The 19,809-nt window shown below is 37.8% G+C and overlaps 1 protein-coding gene across 3 annotated transcripts in view; it reads right to left on the bottom strand.

Moving 5' to 3' along the window:
* MTDH (metadherin) overlaps positions 1-19,809 on the bottom strand; it is a 53,520-nt gene that overhangs the window by 30,331 nt on the left and 3,380 nt on the right. For all 3 annotated transcript variants that reach the window (XM_079795849.1, XM_079795851.1, XM_079795850.1), the window contains exons 2-5: positions 14,498-14,599; positions 2,654-2,738; positions 1,702-1,878; positions 236-301 (exon numbers count right to left, since the gene is read on the bottom strand). In XM_079795849.1, coding sequence (XP_079651975.1) covers positions 236-301; positions 1,702-1,878; positions 2,654-2,738; positions 14,498-14,599 — 430 coding nt within the window. The remainder of the gene's footprint in view (positions 1-235; positions 302-1,701; positions 1,879-2,653; positions 2,739-14,497; positions 14,600-19,809) is intronic.

The raw sequence follows: 19,809 nt of genomic DNA, 5'->3' as shown, positions 1-19,809 counted from the left end.
AAACAACTAGAACATATCAAATACTATTAGAAGTGGGAGTGATTTTACTTTTTTTATTTTTATTTTACTTTTTATCTATTTCCAAAATCTCTAGACTGTGATTATGTTACTTTAGTAATTAAAAACCATTAAGCCCCCTTTCCCTTTCTGTGTCATTCATGTGAGGAAAGAGACATGCCTGTAAAGTTTCTATTTTGATGGGCCTTCAATTTAAGTTATATGTAATTTCTCTCACCCTGATGTGTAGGATCTCCTTTTCCAGACTTAAAGTTGCTAACTTGAACATTTAGATGAGATTCACCTGGTTGAAATAGAAATAAAATTTATTTATTTAATACTAAATAGGCCACTATGCACATTAAGTTAGGAGTAACATACAAATCAATTTTATTGCTATTTATAATAAATTGTTCCTTTAAGCACTAAATTCTTTCACTGGAAAAGAGCCATTTTTACTCACAATGTAATTTCACATGTCCTTAAGGAATTTAGTTCTTTAGTTACCATATTCTGAGTCAATGAAGATGCCAACAAAGGACCTGGAATATTTCCCAAGTAAATAGAGCCTGCTCTTATATAATGGTTAATAATCAAGATTCTTTTAAGTAGGAACTAGAGAACTGGGCTCTGTAATTGAATTCAACTTTGCCACCTCATTTTGCTACCACAATACCAGCTGCCACTTCAACAATCCTGGAAGCAAGCACATCAACTAAAGAACTCTGCCAGTATTTGGGACCAGGACTTAGAAAATGTGGCACGAGGTGAGAATACATGTTTTAACAAACATACAATTTATCTGACACTAAAAAGCATAATGATCACAATGTATCACAAAACCAGCATGACACAGGATTGTGCTAGCAAGGAAGGCATGCATAAGACAATTGAAAAAGGGTGACCAACAGAAACACTAAAGTATGGCTAATATGTAACAGTGAAAATGGCTAAGTAGATGTCATTTCTGTACCAAAGCAATAAATTCCACCAATTCATCAAGCAAAAATGTAAAAAGGGAACAAACCCAAGAAAGTGGTCTAGAGACAAATGCGGGGTGGGGAGGCAATTAATAAAAAGGTGAAGAAGGTAAGTCAATGCCTTAAAACAAGCTGAACAGTATAACTCTCCCGACTGATGTCTCCAGGGTAAAAATGATGGCAATGTAAAGAGCTACCAAGAAGTTATCACTATTAGATAATCTGAACATTGGAGATACTTGGGAAGAACCTCTGAAGTTCCGATCTAGCTTTATCAAACACCTACGGCATTCTCAAACATTTGGGGTGGTGAGAAATCCAGATAGAACCTGCACTGCCAGAACATGCTTGTTTCATCTTGGAGTAAAAGCACCACATGCACAATGATGACAAATAATTGCATTTAACATATTGTCCACTATAAGAAATGGAGATGTAAGAGAGTTGGGGCAAAGCAATATACACGAGAAAAAAGAGATAACATCATTTTCTCATGTGACTCAAGGCAATTTTAATTTAATAGGCCATTCATTAAAAAGTATAACTGTACCACTGCTGGTATCAGATAAACCAAGATGTGGTCCACAATGCTCTCACAAAGAAGGATCTACCAGCACAATGACGTAACTAGTTCAAAATAAGAGATTTTGACGTAATGATATTTTGTACATTAGATTTAAAGGAGTTGGATTTGATGTATGACTCTTATGTTCCACTAATATACCTTTATTCTTCTTGGAACCAACAGGAAATGATGCAGTTGTAAGTTGCTCGGTGGTAACTGTGATGGTATTTTCTATCCCAGGGATAGTTGAATCCAATGAACCAGAATCAGTCTGTACCTTATCACGTTTACGTTGCTGTCGTTTTTCTCTGTGACTAATTTTAGTTTCCCAGGCTCCTGACATAGCCCCAGAAAAAAAAATGTTATTCAGTAAGGGGAAAACAAAAAGTTGTAGTGTTGTGTTGTGTTTTGTTTTTTTGTTTTTGTTTTTTGGGGGGGAGAAAGGGGAATGGAGCAGTGCACACAAGATAGCATGATAAATTTAGATATTAAATATGCTATTTAATAGGAGTGCTGATTATAACAATTTATCCTAAGATTTATTCTAATCTCAATATATTGTTTTAGGCAGCTAATTGCCATTATTTATTCTCATAATTTTTATCAAATCTATCTCCTATGGTTTAGAAAAAAATGATGCAGAAGTCATCTTGTATATTTTTCTTTTGCTCAATAAAACTGATAGGAGAGTGTTATACATAACTACTAATAAATGGGCTTATTAGGCGATAACAATAAATGCTCACTCGAAAAATTTGTGCACAGCCTTCTAGGGATAGTATATTTAAGAACAATGAGGGAAAACCTAAACTGTATTTCTAGAAAACACAGACCAAACAAATGGCTTTTTAATTGCTCAAGATATTGAATTAGACCTTAAGTTTCAAGGCAGTTCCTTTTAGGAAAAGCACTGTTAGATCCTTAAATAACTTAGATAAAAAAGTGTTTCCTAACAATGTCATAGATCTGTACATTAAGATCTATAGTTATTAAAAAGAAGAGCTAGATACAAGATTAAGCAAAACAAACGCAGCTTTAATATAATGCACCTTGGTTAAAAAAAAAAAAAGATTAAATTTTTTTTCTATAGTCCTTTCACTTGCTCAAGTACCTTCATCAACTTCCTTCCCATCATGGCGTGAACTGTTTTGCACTGCTTTAGCATCTGATTTTGATTTCTTCTTATTTTTCTTTGACTGAAAGTAAAATAAAATGTTACTTAATATTTCATGTTTTGAAAAGGTAGGAGTCAGTAAAATACATAATAAATGTATGATACTGGCAACCAAAAAAAATAATGTTTGATTAAAAAAATTAACATACTAAAATGGCAATAATACAAGGTTATCATTTATTGAGTAGTTACTAAATGCTAAGTACTTTACACTATTTTTTTTTTTTATTCCTTAAAAAAACTCAATGGAGAAGGTATTATTCCTATTTTAGAGATGAGAAAATGAAGACTTAGAGATGTTAAATATTAAAAAGGCTGTTCTGGGTCACATAGTTAGTAAATCGTAGATAGAGTCAAATTTGGAAATAGGTCTATCTGGCTCCAAAGTCTGTGCCCGTAGACATTATGCTACCCTAATTTAAATAATAAATAAATAAAGTGCTATAATTTGGTGTTTTTAGAGCATTAAAATAAAAACCTATTGCTAGTGTTCAGAAGAAAAATGATGTACCGACTAATGGGTTTGGATTTCATAAAGACTGTTGGCATACCCTAGGTATAACAAATTGAGTCAATGGTACAAAGTAGGTAATATTTTGTCAGTTTAAAAGCAATGTGCAAATACCTAGAATTTGTATATACAGGGTGAAGCAAAAGTAGGTTTACAGTTGTTCATATGGAAAATCTTTCTATATAATCGAGGAATATGCAAATTAGTAGGGATGCCATAATGTCACGACCGAACAGCAGGGACCTGAGGCTGCATGGCGCCTGGCCAGAGTGAGGGACCTCAGGCCACGCCTCCCGCCCTGGCAGGACTTGACAGGGGACCTCAGGCCGCGGCCTCACGCCCAGGCACTGGGTTGGGGCACCTAAGGCTGTCCGCGTTCTCCACCCCCCCCCCCCCCCCAAGACGGGCTTGACAGGGGTGGAGCCGGCAGGGTCTGGGTCTCCTTCGTTTTTGAAGCGCTGTGGTGGGCGGGGACTTGACTCTAGTTCCGAGGTGCGCCCCAGACTCTGACAGGAGGAAGGTTTTCATATACATTTTACTGATTTTCTTTCGCCTCTGACACATCTATTATAGAGAAAGGGCAAATAGCAATATTAAAATATTTTCTCTAATTAATTCCCTTTTAATGTGCATGAATTTCATGCACCGGGCCACTAGTAATACAATAATAAAGAATACAAGAAATGAACTGTGTTTTGTGTACTCACAACTGTAAACCTACTTTGCCCCAACCTGTAGTAGATGCTTAATAATTCAATTAAGAAAAAACACACAAGACATGGACATTTTGGAATGGCCTGCCAACTCCCTTCTGCTAATATTTTCTCATTTCAAAAGCTTGCTAATAAACTTCTAAAGCCACAATTTCTATATTTAGATTGTTTCCAGAAAATTAATAGTCATAAGTGATGTTATTTATACTTTGTATTCACTCATTTAACTATTTATTTAGATTAACTATGTGCGTATTGTTGCACACTATCTTAAAGTTAAGTTTATAACTAAAAAGAGATTGTATCTTCATAAGTCTTTTTTAGGGTAAGCAGTAAACAGACTAAGGCAAGAAATGACAGCTAACTGCTTTTTCTATCAATAATCTACTTGCAAATATTCTCAAGTGACATGACCTCTTAAAGGTAATTAAAAATTATCTTTGATAATGGGAGCATATAAAAATTATTAAATTTTATTTACATTCCCCATAGTTCATTTGCATTTGTTTGTTTCATTGTATGTTATTATCATCATTAACATGTATCATGTATAATGCTCTGTTTTATCACATCTACCAAACCAGGTTCATATCCACTTTTTAAAAATTAAGAGATCATAAGTTGCATAACTACCATCATTATCCAATCCAGAACATTTTCATCATCTCAAAAAAAGAAACATGACACCCATTAGCAGTCCCTCCCTGCCACCTTTCCCCCAGTGGCACCCACCATGAATCTTCTGACGTTCTCTGATACCCACTCTTAAGTAAAGATAGCAACATCGAGCATCTGTCAATACACAGTCTAGAGCAGTGGTTCCCAATGTGGGCCAATTTGATTTTTAAGGGGGGCAATTTGAGAATGAGTTATTAACAGTGAATTTTTTGCATTTCTTATGGTTCTAGGGGCCTCATATACAGTATATAAATATATACCCTTTATAATAAAGAGCTAATATGGTAATTAGACTGGACGGTGGAAGGACCTTCTGGAACGATGGGTGGGTGGGGGAGGGGCCAAGAGGGCTGAGCCCCTCGCACGAATTTCATGCAACGGGCCTCTAGTTGTGACATATTTATGCATTTCAGTTCTCTGTTATATGTTTTGAAACTTCATTTGCTATTTTTTTCCTATCACTTCATATTATTATTATTATTTCTTTTAACAATTTCTCAGTGATTTCTTCCTCATTACTTTAACTATCCTTTCATTCTTTTATTTTCCTCTTTCATGGATGCTATGTTCTTTGGAAGCTTGTTTAGACCAAGTTTATGGTCTTTTAGGCTTCCTCTACGTGAATAGTAGTTCACTTTTTGAATAATAAGAATTACATTTCACAGAGGGGCAGCATCAGGATTTTAGAGATGCTTAGGTGGGGCATGGCCAAAAAAAAAAAAGGTTGGGAACCACTGGTCTAGAGAATGGGTTGGCAAAATTTTCCTATAAAAACAGTAAATATTTTAGGCTTTGTAGACTATATGGTTATACATGTAGCAACCACACAACCTTGCCACTGTAGCATGAAAGTAGCCATATACAGTATATAACTGAATGGGTGTGACTGTGTTCCAATAAAATATTATTAACAAAAATAGACACCTGGCTTGATTTGGAGGGTTGGAGTTTGTCAACACCTGATCTGGAGCAGTACTGTCCAATAGAAACACATATGTAAATTAAAATTTTCTAACAGACACGTGTTAAAAAGTGAAGAGAAATAGATAACATTAATTTTAATAATACATTTATCCCAACACATCCAAAGTACTATCATTTTGAAATGTAATCAGTAAAAACACACACCTAATAAGAGTATGAGCAAGACTGCTTAAATAGCCACATGTGGCAAGTGGCTACCATACTGGACAATACAAAACTACAGGAACTAACTAAAAGTGGTACCCCATTTTACTGATAAGAAAACTGAGGCCGCATGCATATAAGCATAAACAATGGACGCAAAACTCTGGGGGGTGAGGGCATGTATGGGTGTGGGGTGGGGGGGAATGGTAAGATATGTACACATATAATACCTCAATAAAAAAAAAAGAAAAAAAGAAAAGAAAACTGAGGCCATAAAGCAGTGGTTCTCAACCTTTCTAATGCTGCGACCCTTTATGTTGTGGTGACCCCCAACCATACAATTATTTTTGTTGCTACTTCATAACTGTAATTTTGCTACTGTTACTGAATCGTACATTACGATTAATTGTACATTACGATTAATCACAAATTAATCTCAACCTGTAGTCTTTTATTCACACATATAACCATTTGGATCCAACAAGACTGTCACCTGGACACATGCCTGTCTTTGCCCAAGCTGCACTGACTGTGGATTTCTGTTAAAATAAAGTGCTGTAGCCAAGGTGTAGGGTGATTTTCTTGGCTCCCTGAACCATCTATTCTCGTACTGATGTTCAACGCACGAAATGATCTTTTCCTTAACCCAGCTCAAGTTCCACTGCAGTTGTGTTATCCATGTCACTTCCCCTTTTTCTCGACTCTCATTACATATCCTTGAATCTTTAAATATTTAAAACTGCCATGATTTTTGTCATTTGTCACAAACTTCTTGTGATATTCCCAATACTGTGCAAGTGTTCATAGTTTTCCTAATGATAATGTGAACTTCTTGAAGGTAAGAAAATAAGACATTTCATTATATATATTTTAATCCTCACCAGAGGATATTTTCCCATTGATTTCTTTTTCTTTTAGAGAGAGTGGAAGAAAGAGGGAAAGACAGAGAGAAATATCAATGAGAGAGAAACATATCGACTGGTTGCCTCCTGCACGTGTCCTGATCAGGGGGGGATCAAGGGAGGAGCCTGCAATCAAAGTATGTGCCCTTGACCGGAATCGAACCCGGGACCCTTTGGTCCGCAGGCCGACATTCTATCCACTGAGCCAAACCAACTAGGGCCATTATATTTCCAATATAATCTTTAGTTTGCTTCATTTGAATAGCTCATGATAGATACTGATATACAAAGATGAAGAAGGAAAAAAATACCTATTCTTGAGGAAGTCTGTAGACCATCAGACACAGGCAGGAGCTCAGATGCAGCATGAAGCAAACTACCCTAAACCAAAAACCTCCAACATTATTTGAAATAGATGTCACTTAAGACATTAGAATTGATTAGAAAAATCTGTTTCTAAAGTAAATGTTTTCCTACTGGCTTCTTTTATAATCTCACATTTTGTCTTTTCTCCATCTCATACACACAATATAGGTATTACAAAAATTTACACTATAATAGTCTCAGAAGAAATCTGTCAGTGTTTCATGTTAAATATATATGTATGTTTGCATAATATAAATAAATAAAGTAAGTAAGTACTTCTGAGGGAAGAATGAGTGTATAGATGTAGATGTGAACAAAACCAACTCCATATCTGTGTCCTGGATTTCATTTCCTTTTTAAGTTTCATGCTGTGACCTCTGACTAACTCCATTGTTCTTAGCAAGCAGCATATCAAAGCCTTTTAGTTGATGATTATCTGTGTTCCTTAAAATGTAGCCATAAATATTTTGGTTAGCAACAGCCAGAATCATATGACAACTGAGATAAATATCAAACTGGTAACAGTATCAAGTTTAAGCAATCATCTATCACAAGGCTACCAGGAGGTATGGCCCCTTTGTCTTTTCAATCATGAGAACATGAATTATACTATAAAAAAAGGACTGTACAGGGTTTGGTAGTGAAGAATAATTTGTGCAAAACTGCTAGGCCATCTGTTCACTTTGGCCCAATCTTCCCCTAGTAAATTACCCTAAAATAAATTCTGGTATATTCTATGAAGTTGTTGGCTTCATCTTAAGCAAAAGTAGAATTATATTCCTATTTCAAAAAATCTTCCTTGATGATTTCAATTTTGGGTAACCAATGTCTAATTAGGCCCGTTTAAATCAGGGTTGGGCAACATCCAGCCCGTGGGCGGTATAAGGTATAAGACCCTTGAAATCATTTGGTCTGGTTCTGCCAAGGCATTAGGGGTGAATTAATTAAATGTTTGATCAAATATAGCAGGCTAATTTTTTTTTTTTTTTTTTTTGGAGAACTTGAACATTCATATTTTATTTTTAACTCCCATGGTTCAACCTTGGGAAATCTTCTTTCTTTCTTTTTTTTTTTTTAAATAAATCTTTATTGTTCAGATTATTACAATTGTTTCTCCTTTTTCCCCCCATATCTCCCCATCACCCGGTTCCCTTCCCCCCCATTGTCCTTATCCATAGGTGTATGATTTTTGTCCAGTCTCTTCCCATAACCCCCACACAGACACCCCTTTCCCCCTGGGAATTATCAATCCACTCCCATTCTATGCCTCTGATTCTATTATGTTCACCAGTTTATTCTGTTCCTTAGATTTTGAATTCACTTGATTTTTAGAATCACTTGTTGATAGATATGTATTTGTTGTTCATAATTTTTATCTTTACTTTTTTCTTCTTTTTCCTCTTTTTAAAGAATACCTTTCAGCATTTCATATAATACTGGTTTGGTGGTGATGAACTCCTTTAGCTTTTTCTTATCTGTGAAGCTCTTTATCTGCCCTTCAATTCTGAATGATAACTTTGCTGGGTAGAGTAGTCTTGGTTGTAGGTTCTTGCTATTCATCACTTTGAATATTTCTTGCCATTCCCGTCTGGCCTGCATAGTTTCTGTTGAGAAATCAGCTGACAGTCGTATGGGTGCTCCCTTGTAGGTAACTAACTGTTTTTCTCTTGCTGCTTGTAAGATTCTCTCTTTGTCTTTTGCCCTTGGCATTTTAATTATGATGTGTCTTGGTGTGGTCCTCTTTGGATTCCTCTTGCCTGGGGTTCTGTGCGCTTCCTGAACCTGCAAGTCCATTTCTTTCACCAGGTGGGGGAAGTTTTCTGTCATTATTTCTTCAAATAGGTTTTCAGTATCTTGCTCTCTCTCTTCTGGCACCCCAAAAATTCGGATATTGGTAAGCCATCCTGGAGGCTCCTTATGCTATCCTCACACTTTTGGATTCTTCTTTCTTTCCACCTCTCTGGTTGGGTGTTTTTTTCTTCCTCATATTCCAGATCTTTGGTTTGACTCTTCGGGTGCGGTGGTTTACTCTGTATATTCTTTATTTCAGACAGTGTATGCATAATTTCTGACTGGTCCTTTTCCATTTTTTTGGTATTCTCATTTAGGTCCTTGAAGGTCTCTTCAAGTTTATCAGCGGTTTTTAGAAGATTCTTGAGTAACCTTATAAATATGGTTCTGAACACTGTGTCGTCCATTAGTTGGCTTTCATCTATCTCTCCTACTTGTGACATACTGCAATGTCTCCACATTTTGCTGCCTCCCTGTGTTGATGGAGTGGCTTTGTGTGGTCGGTGACCTATAGGGGCCAGTAGCTCAGCTTCCCCAATCACCCTAGGTGGTCGCTCTTGGTACACCCCTTTGTGGGCTGAGTGGAAAGTCTTGGTGTAGTTAAAAGCCCTGATTGCTGTTGGTACACTGGGAGGGATTGACCTCCGGTCCAACTGGTTGTGAGGGCCTGCTGTGTCTATAACGGAAGAATTGCAGTGCTGGAGGCACAGTAGGGCTTTGGTGCTCACTGAGTCTGCCTCTTGAATGTGTCCCTTATGAGAGTGGCTGAAATCTGGTGTCGTCCACACCGACAGAAAAGTCACTCTCACTCTCCAACCGATGGCCGAGAGTCCCGTAGGCGTCTGGGTCCCCCGCGTGTCCCCAGAAACTGGAGTTCAGAGTGGTTGGGATTGTTGGTATCACTGGCGGGAATTGATCTCCAAGCCAGTTGGCTGTGAGGATCCGCAGTGTCTCCGCTGGGAGAGCTTCTGTGTTCAGCTTGGATGGGGCGGAGTCTCAGGGTGGCGCAGACAAGCTTTGGTTTCCCGTCTGCTCCGCCCTAAGAGGGGCGGGTTCTCCGTGCCCGAATTAATGGCTGCGCGCCTCTGAGAGAAGGCAGCTATCGAGCCTCTCCCGCTGCCTAACAGACCAGTTTCTCCCCAGCTGGGGCTGGGTTTCAGGGCAGACCGGAGGTTTTGTTTTTCTCCCGAATGAGAAATCCAGTCACTGGGAGGGCTATGCTCAGCTCGGATGGGGCGGAGTCTCAGAATGGCGCAGACAAACTTGGTTTCCGTCAGCACCGCCCTAAGAGGGTCGTTTTCTCCGTGCCCTAATGGCTGTGCGCCTCTGAGAGAAGGCAGCTTTGGAGCCTCGTCCGCTGCCAAACAGCCCAGTTTCTCCCCGACTGCAGCTGGATTTCAGTGCAGACCGGAGGTTCTGTTTTTCTCCCAAACGAGAAAGCTAGCCACGCAGCGTCTGCGGCCCTCCCTCTCCGCGCGCTGCGAGCAAGCCTGCCGTGTATTCAGCCGCCCGCCCTTTCCGCGCTCACGGATCTCCGCACCTCCACAGCTCCTGAGGCTCAGCGTCCCCCTCTCTGTTTTTCTCTAGTTGTAGGTTTTCCACTCTGCCAGCTTTCCGGTGGTTCTGGACGGTGTGCGCTCTGTTTTCCAGTTGCTGTTTCAAAACTGTTGTGGTAGGCAACAGTTAGGTGTTTACCCTATGCCGCCATCTTGGTTCTCCCAGCAGGCTAATTTTTAAGTTGATAATTTTGCATGGCCCTGGAATGTTGTTATAAATATCCAAATGGCCCTTGGCAGAACAAAGGTTCCCCACCCCATTTAAATCATCTTAACCTCATGATGATGTGGCTGACAGGGTTCTTGTATGAATACTAATGCCTACTCTTTTTCTAGTTGTTTACTTGCATTATCATCTGCAATCTTAGCTTCTTGGTAGTCTTGTTTACTAAAAGTTTAGTTTAAATTGGGTAATACAATCAATTAACCCATAGAATGGAGCATACATATGTTGCAATCTGTCAGGATATGCTATAAGCAAAGAACCAATGAGTACTTTTTCAACTGTAACTCCATCCTTCTCAGAATCCTTCCCATATAGTGTCTTACTACCCCATCTAACATCCCAAATGAGGGTGTCGATGACTAGTCACATATGAGTAAAGCTTACTTTGCTTTTTCAATATAAAACTAAGTACACATAGAAATGAGCTGTATAAAATAATAATTATCCCCCCATCAAGTTGTTCATCAGCGTTAAGATAGATGAAAGCATTTTGTACACCATCATAAAAATGTAAGAGCTCATTGATACATATAATGAATGATATCAGTATTTTAGTAGATACCACCAACATTATCCTGAACAACCTTATGGAGACCACATTTTATATGTTTTTGCTTCTGCTGTTTCTGCTTCTAGCAATCTTTACACTTTTATCTTAATTCAGACCCTTACAAGCACAGATGTAAGAATGATTTGTTACTCATACATGTTGTGCCAGGCTTTACATCCTGATACACCCAAAATCTGCATGTAAGATTTATCTATCCCCACTCCACCCTGAGCAGTCAAACTTATCTAGGGCTTTCCCTGGAGTATGTCTGAATATGTTCTTTTGATTCAGCTGAATAATGTCTGATTGTGTTCATTTGTTTCTCTCTCCTGCCAAAATTGGTCTTACCCCTTGTACTTACTGAAATACCATCCCCATCCTTAAGAGTCCAATTAGTCAATCTTCTGGATACACAGATAGGATAATCTAACTCCTCTGAATACCTGACACTCAGTGCCTTGTTACCTGACCTCTCTCTTGTGCTTGTTTTTCCTTAATTAAACAGTAATCTCTCTGAGGGTAAGTACATCTTACATTTCTCTTTATTCCCCTTCAGCATCTAATAGCATAACGCATTCAGCCTGGATCACGGCCCTATGTGTACTCTGCTAGTATCAATGAAGCATCGACCTTCATATCCAAATAAAGACCTTTACAGAGCCAAGATCTGTAACTCTTGTCATATGTAATTTTCAGACAACGTTTTATCTATGAACCTTACTCAACTGATAGGACAAGTTGTTCACTGTAACAGCTTAGAGTGCAATTATTTACTGTATGGGCAAGTTGTACTCCTCAAAGTGCCCAAGATGTGACTCTGAGAGATAAACAAATATACAATAATGTATATTAAGATAAATAAGTAGATCTAAGATAATGTTTGTTTACAAAGAAATATAAGAAGTCTAAAAATATCACTTATTTCAAACACACAAAAATACATAAAATAGCATAAAAAACTACCTGAAACACACAAAAATACATAAAATAGCATAAAAAACTACCTGAAACAAGTCTCACTTGGACTGAACCAAGTTAAAAAGCATAAATTCAAGATGCAAGATAATCAACAGAAATACTAGCCATGAGTTGCAGCATTTATTATGCAAAAAATGAAGAAAATAGGCAACAAACTCAAAGTAGAAGCTTTGTACTGAAAGAGCAACAGCAATTGAGAGGAGGTACTCTCAAATGATTAAAAAGTGCATGGGCTCTCATATCAGAATGAGTGGGATTCAAATCCTAGTTCAGAAACTGTATGAAATTAGTGAAACCACAAAATTCTTCTATGCTCAGAGCCCTTATCTACAAAATGGGCCATTATTATCTACCTAACAGGTTGTGGATCAGAAATAATACAGAGCAATAAAAAGCACAGACTTTGTAGTCAGATGGGTCTGGGTTAGAACAGACTATACTTTTATTAGCTTAGGGCAGTGATGGCGAACTTATGACACGCGTGTCAGCACTGACACGCGTAGCCATTTCTGATGACACACGGCCGCATGCCGAGGATGAAACATTTGCTGCTCCCGAGGATGAAACATTTGCGAAATAATGTTTTTTCCTCAAAGTGACACACTACCCAAGTTATGCTCAGTTTTTTGGCGAAGTTTGACACACCAAGCTCAAAAGGTTGCCCATCACTGGCTTAGGGTAATTTAAGCCTCAGGTTTCTTATTTGTAAGATAGGTGTAATACCGCCGCCTCAATGCTCTTGTGAGGATAAATAAAGCAATGTGTATAACTATTCTATACAGTCTTAAAAGTACACCCAATAAATGCTCAATAACTTGTCCCTACCAGATATATGTAAATACTAGAGGCCTGATGCACAAAGATTTGTGCAAGAATGGGCCTTCCATACGCTGGCTGCCGGCACTGCCTTCACTCTGGCGCAGTCACCTTTCCGCCTTCCCACACTGCCCAGAGGCCCCGAGTGGCTGGGGGCAGTGTGGAACACCTGCGTTGTCACCATGGCACTCGGTGCCTGCATATGCAAATTAACCAACATCTTTGTTGGGTTAATTTGCAAACTCACTCCTGATTGGCTGGTGGGCATCGCGAAGGTACAGTCAATTAGCATGTTTCTTTTATTAGTGTAGATATTCACACATATACCTCACCTTACACAATGCCTGCCACATTATAGATACTTAACAAATGTCAATGTTATAATTATTTCCTATCATAAATTTCAGATTATAAACTTCAAACTGGTTTTACATCTGATACACCCAATCTATATATGATTAGTCAATCAGAGTTATTAAATGATAGTTCATTAAGTAGTCCAATTACAAATTTTCCAGAATAATTCAGAGAATGGAAGCAGGGATAAGTATAAAATGCTTGCTAGTAGAGAAAAAGCCCAGAAACAAGGAAACACTAAATGAGAGAAGGATAATTCCATATTAAGCATGTAAACTATTCACGGTATAAAGTCACAATCCCTAAACTGAATGCTTATTTGTTAATATAGTCATTTACTATTTATTTTTCTCCCAAAGACAAAGTCAGACATAAATGTAATTCTTTCCCACAACTACCCTTCATACTAAGCCATCCTACCTGCAGCTATCTTAGTCGTAGGCCAATTTCATTAGGTTACAGGGGGAGAATTGATTTCATCAGTTCTTCAGTTATTTTGAAAATGCAAGCATTAAGAAACTGTAGCAACTATTTCATTTCACTATGCCTAAGAGCTGGAGCTGCACCCTGGTTCTTAGAAATCAGTTACCTATCTGTAATTGTTTTTTTTCTGAGAAGGAGTTATGCATGTATAGGGTTAATAAAAAATGAAGGGGGAGTACCAAAAGGGATTAAAAGGAACATCTTTCTTCCACAGCAGAAGGAAACACTGTTAACAGTTTCTTGTATATTTTGCCTATTCACAAACTAAATTAAGTCAAATAAAATGGTTAGTCCTAACATTGGCAAGTGGAAAATAAATAAAATCCCAGGATTTGTTAGATTGTCTTATTTGAAAACTTAGGGGTGCACATCCAAACATTTTAATAATAACCTGAGTACAGAGCATTTTCTTTTGTTAAAAAAGTCAAACTATGTCACAACAGAAATCTAACACAATACCAAAGGAAAATTTTGTTAAGCTTTTTATTCCAGAAATACACTATTAACAAAGGTAATACAATTTTGTTTTCAAATAAGAGGCATATTACATATCTGGAACCTTCACCACCTATCCATCCGCTTTGATAAATTTAGATCTTCAGTTTTCCTTGAAGGGGGGGGTGGGTAATATGTACAATTTTGTGAAAAAGAAAAGCATAATTTTTTTTTACATGTCACTCTCTTTATTTAGAGCCTTGCATCTAATTTTATATGATCCCACCTTACCTTTTCATTTTTCTTGTCTGTCTCTAATGGCTGCTTTGCTGTTACACTTCGAGGAGTTCGGACAACTTCCTCCTCAGCCACTTCAACAGTCCGTCCATTTGGCTGCATAAGGAACAAAAAAAAGACGCTTGTAATCAAATTGCTTGGCAGATTAAACCAAAGATTTGTACTCAGAAGAAAGAATATACTACAATCAAATTCTTCCCCAACCCAAATTAAAAAGGTTTCTGCCTGGCTGTAGTGATTCAGTTGGTTGAGTGTCGTCCTGTGCACGGAAAGGTCGCTGGTTCGATTTCCAGACAGGGCACATCCTGGGTCTCGGGTTTGATCCCCTGTTGGGGCATGTATGGAAGGCAACTGATTGATGTTTCTCTCTCTCTCTCTAAGCATGCCTTTGGGTCAGGATTTAAAAAAAAAAAAAAAAAGGTGGTTTGTATAGCTATGTTATCTAATACTTGATGGACCATTTACTAGCCCAATAACTGTGTTTTATAACAATAAAGTTATAAACAAAATTCTGTACCACAAATCTATTTTCTGACCTCACCCAGGTATCAGTCCCTTGAACAAAAAATTGTAGAATGAAAGCAGGAAAAAGAACTCAACTGTATTTGCACTCTGACCACTCATCATTGGTGTAGTCTCAGAATATTTCACTCATTATCCTTTTTCTACATCTTATTTATACATCTATAAAATGATAAGTCTTATCTATTCTAAAGCCACCTAACTTTTTCAGTAAGGGGCCAGACAGAGCCATAGATGGCACAAAAATGAATGAGTATGACTACGTCCCTCCAAAACACAGGTGGAGGGCCAGATCTGGTCCATAGACCATAGTTTGTTGGCCTCTATATTAGGTAATCCCTAATGTCCCCTGTAAATCTATAATCTAATGGTGCTACTGTTCTGGGATTAGAAGCTTTTACAAACCCACTGCCATAGTTTTAAAAGGCTATTTCAGCCTTCCTGACACTCCTAAAATAAAATGATAGCACTTAAGAGATGTTCATGAGTAGAATTAAGTATGTGAATACCAATTTTGGCTTCTACTCATAATCACTAGTTTTGTTTTGTTTTTTAAATAAGCATTTCTGAGCCCACCCTCCCCTATTTATATTCAGGAATTTGAAGAATGGGACCCAGGTATCTAACTCTTCTTTCTGGGTACTACTACTTTTTTTACTTACCCATTCTCCTCATATTCAAAACAGTAAGTTAGTAAATAAGTAAAAAATCAATATACTAGTTTCAATTGCTTTATTTCCAGTTCTGCAGAATAGACTTCTATCAGATTACTAATTATAGCAGAGCTATACTCAAGAAAACAACATGAATGTTCAGTTTCTATAATGTGACATTATCTGCATTTGTAGAAAATTATCAGGAACTAGAGGCCTGGTGCACGAATTCATGTACCAGTGGAGTCCCTCAGCCTGGCCTGCAGGATCGGGCCAAAACCGGCTCTCTGACATCCCCTGAGCAGTCCCGGATTACAAGAAGGCACAAGCCAGGCCGAGGGACCCCACCGGTGCACTTAGGGCTGGGGAGGGACGCGGGAGGTTGGCCAGCCAGGGAAGGACCATGGGAGGGCTCCAGGGCATGTCCGGCCTGTCTTGAACAGTCCCAATTGGCCGGACCTCAGCAGCAAGCTAACCTACCAGTCAGAGCATCTGCTCCCTAGTGGTCAGTGCACGTCATAGTGAGCGGTTGAGCAACTTTCGCATATCATTAGCATATTATGCTTTGATTGGTTGAACGAATGACCAGACGACTGGATACTTAGCATATTAGGCTTTTATTATATAGGATATGCAATTGGAAAAAGAGACCATTAATATTCTAAAGTCCAATTTATAAGCTTCCCAAAGACTTATAGCAGAAAAAAAAATCAAAACAAAAGCTGTCTTTTAGCTGATTAAATTCCTAATGAATCCAAATTTAATCTGCTGAGTCTTAAGCAACATTAATAAAAGCCCTCGGATTTTAGAGTCTTCTTCTTTTTAAAAAAAATATATTTTATTGATTTTTTACAGAGAGGAAGGGAGAGGGATATAGAGCTAGAAACATCGATCAGCTGCCTCCTGCACACTCCCTACTGGGGATGTGCCTGCAACCAAGGTACATGCCCTTGACCGGAATCGAACCTGGGACCTTTCAGTCCGAAGGCTGACGCTCTATCCACTGAGCCAAACCGGTTTTGGCTTTAGAGTCTTCTTTTGGAGGAAAGCCAGCTCTTCAATTGTTTACAAGGTAATTTGAGTTGTAAAAACTCTTTGTGTGTGTGTTACTCCTTTAAATCTTGGCTAACACAATCAGACAGACAGAAAGCGTGAGTGGGGACCCTTTTTTCTTGCATCTGCACTGGAATCTAAGCACCAGACAGTAACTGCGTCAGGTCTGTCAAATAGATGCATTTTAAACAACTAGTTAAAGTCAGACAGCTAATGACACAACCAGGTCTCCTCACTATTCCTTCTAATTTTCTTTCTTCTGTGCTCTTTTGCCATTTTAATGCTGCCTCTTCTAATCTCTGAGTATATGTATGTGGGAGGGTGTTGGAATTGGGAGGAGAGGCAGTGCACAAAGAAAGGTAAGAAGCTCCAAAAAGGAGTTTGGAATTAGAGCATATCCACATCAGGAATATATATATATATATCAGGAATATAAAACTATAATTCTGCTTCCCAATATCACCATCTTACTTGTCAATTTTCATGCTATTTCTTAGTTCATCCTATCCTCTCTAGCCAAGCCTACTTTTTCTGACTTCCTGTGGTCAGCCTCACTGTTCTATGAAAGCCTTGCCAACTGAACTGTCTTGCAGGTCCAATGGAAGTTTCCCATCTCTTTACTGGCAGCTCACAAAGCTTACATCTGCAAACACTTCATTTAACTCATCCCTTCAGGAAACTTTTCATCATAGTCACTTATATAGCACCTCCATTTTACTCATGACAATGACTGCACTGAGTCATTTAAATTTACTTACTAACTGCTAAAAGATGAGAAATTAGGTGGTTAAAAACTATCTTAACCTATTAAAATATTCAATGCAATTCCTCTGAGAAAAACTGTGAACACTGTTCTTTCAGCCTCCCAGGTAAAAGATGAAACAATCTTTCCTTTTAAACAAATATAAAGTCTGAAGTCCTCAATCAGTGAAAAGCAGTGGGAACACTGTTTCCATCTCATAGGCTCTGGAATGATAGGCAAGCCAAACCCTGTGCCAATTTTACTTTCTTCTTTGCAACATCAACTTATGTAAAGGCTATAAAAAGAGTGGGACAAGATTGTTCCACAAGTGTTAATCATAGCTCATGTAAAAGCATTGGGTTGTGAAAATGTTTGAAGAACTGAAAAAAGATCACTATAGTTGGAGGTAGCAAATGAGAGGAAACTAATGCAAAATCCGCTTAGAAAGAAAAGGAGATGCTAGGCCATATACAAAAGAAGTTTAGATTTAAAATGCAAAAGCTACCGAAATGTTGGTTTTAGACAAGATCAGATGATTTGTTTTTAAAAAGACTCCTTTCTAGGGTTTTGAGAAAGGATTGGAGGCAGTCAACAGAAGCTACTTGTAAGCTAAAGTGACAGTAAAATAAATTGATTGAATATATATTTTGGAGGTAAAGTTGATGGTACTTGCTGATGGATTAAATTATGAAAAGAAGACACGAGGATGTGGGGAAATGGCAAGAATCAAGAATGATTCTGAGTTTTGGCAGGAAATTATGAATTGTTTTGGAGATGTTAAAATTTGAGACAAATGTCAGCTTTCCAACTGGAGATACCAAGTATACATCTAGACATTAGGTTTGAAGATGAGAGGTATGGTCCAGTTACAAATATTGACTAATATACAATTGATCCCCATTATCCGTGGATTCCATACAAGCAAATTTGCCTACTAAAATTTAATCCTAACCCCAATACTTGAGGTGCTTTCCTGATCGTTTTGTGGACACACACAGAACTTTAAAAATAAAAAAATCTGAGTCACCCCACAGGCAACACTCTGCCTTTTTGTTTTAGCTTTCATGAAATATAAAAATTAAACACACGAAAAAGACTAACTCTAATTGGGGAGGTAGGAAAGGCTTTATAGTAGAAGTAGCACTGTAATTGGGCCTTTTTCAAGGATAGGTAGAAATTGGTAGAGACACAAAAAGAAGAACCTTTTAATAGAAGAAAATAATATAAAGAGATGCAGAAGTCTAGCTAATTAATGGTCATGCCTGTGGGGTAATGGTAAGAGATGAGACAGATCATGAAGAGGCTTGAGTGCCATGACATAGGCTGGATTTTATTCAAAAGGTGATGGGGAATCTACTGAAAAGATGTGAACATGAAAGTCACATGATTACAGTTGGGCTTTAAAAAATTTAACTGACATGAGTGGGTACAATGGATTGGCAACAGAAACCGAAAGCAGGAAAACTAGTTAAGATCTGTTAGGACAGTCCAAGCAAAAGATAACAAAGCCCAAATATAGGGTAGTAGCAGTGAAACTGGAAAGGAAATAGTAACTATAAAAGATACTGCATATTATTAGAATGATCTATTGGCTATTGATAGATGGACCTTACAAAATTTTAGCCCGAGGAGGCAAAAAGATGGTTCATATGACTGTTTACCAGGCATGAGGAATAGGAATAATTGTTAAATGCCAGTTATCTGAGATCTCACATCCATCTAAATAATTGCTCAGATTAAGTCAAATTCTTACTGAGTGCCTGTTTAATACTCACATTGAGCTAGGTGTCATGGAAAATGCATGTAAGATAACAATGATTTCCAAAAATACCAAGAACTGAGCCCAGTGAAAAGAGCCACCCCCTTCACTTTTAAATAAACTGCAATTCATGCCCTAAAAGACCTAGGGTAAGATATTAGAAGATAAAACCAACCTAATATAAGAATTATAAAAAACAAAACACCACTTATGACTCTAAAAATAAAAACAACCTATTAGAAATAAATTTTGAAAATTTGTGTTGCAAAATTTGGAATGATTTAAGAGAAAATTAAAAATAATGGGGAAAAGGGAAGAAAATAAAACTGTGGTTTACATAACTGAATCCACTTGAATAAGTGTATCCTAAAATGCCCATCAGAATGACACAGTAATAAAGAAATGGATAAGATTAAATCTGAGGGAATTTAGAAACCTCTTATGCTGTACAGTTCTTAAGGCCCTATTCCAATGAGTGTTTTTCAAACTAACAGGCAAGGATTTACCAAGGGAGCTTGTTAAAAATGCAGATTTCCTGGATCCATTCAGAAAATTTGAATTTATAAGATCTGTAGAG

The sequence above is a fragment of the Cnephaeus nilssonii genome (genome assembly GCF_951640355.1).
Source record: "Cnephaeus nilssonii genome assembly, chromosome: 18".
NCBI lineage: Eukaryota > Metazoa > Chordata > Mammalia > Chiroptera > Vespertilionidae > Cnephaeus > Cnephaeus nilssonii.
This window is presented reverse-complemented; position numbering and strand designations above follow the sequence as displayed.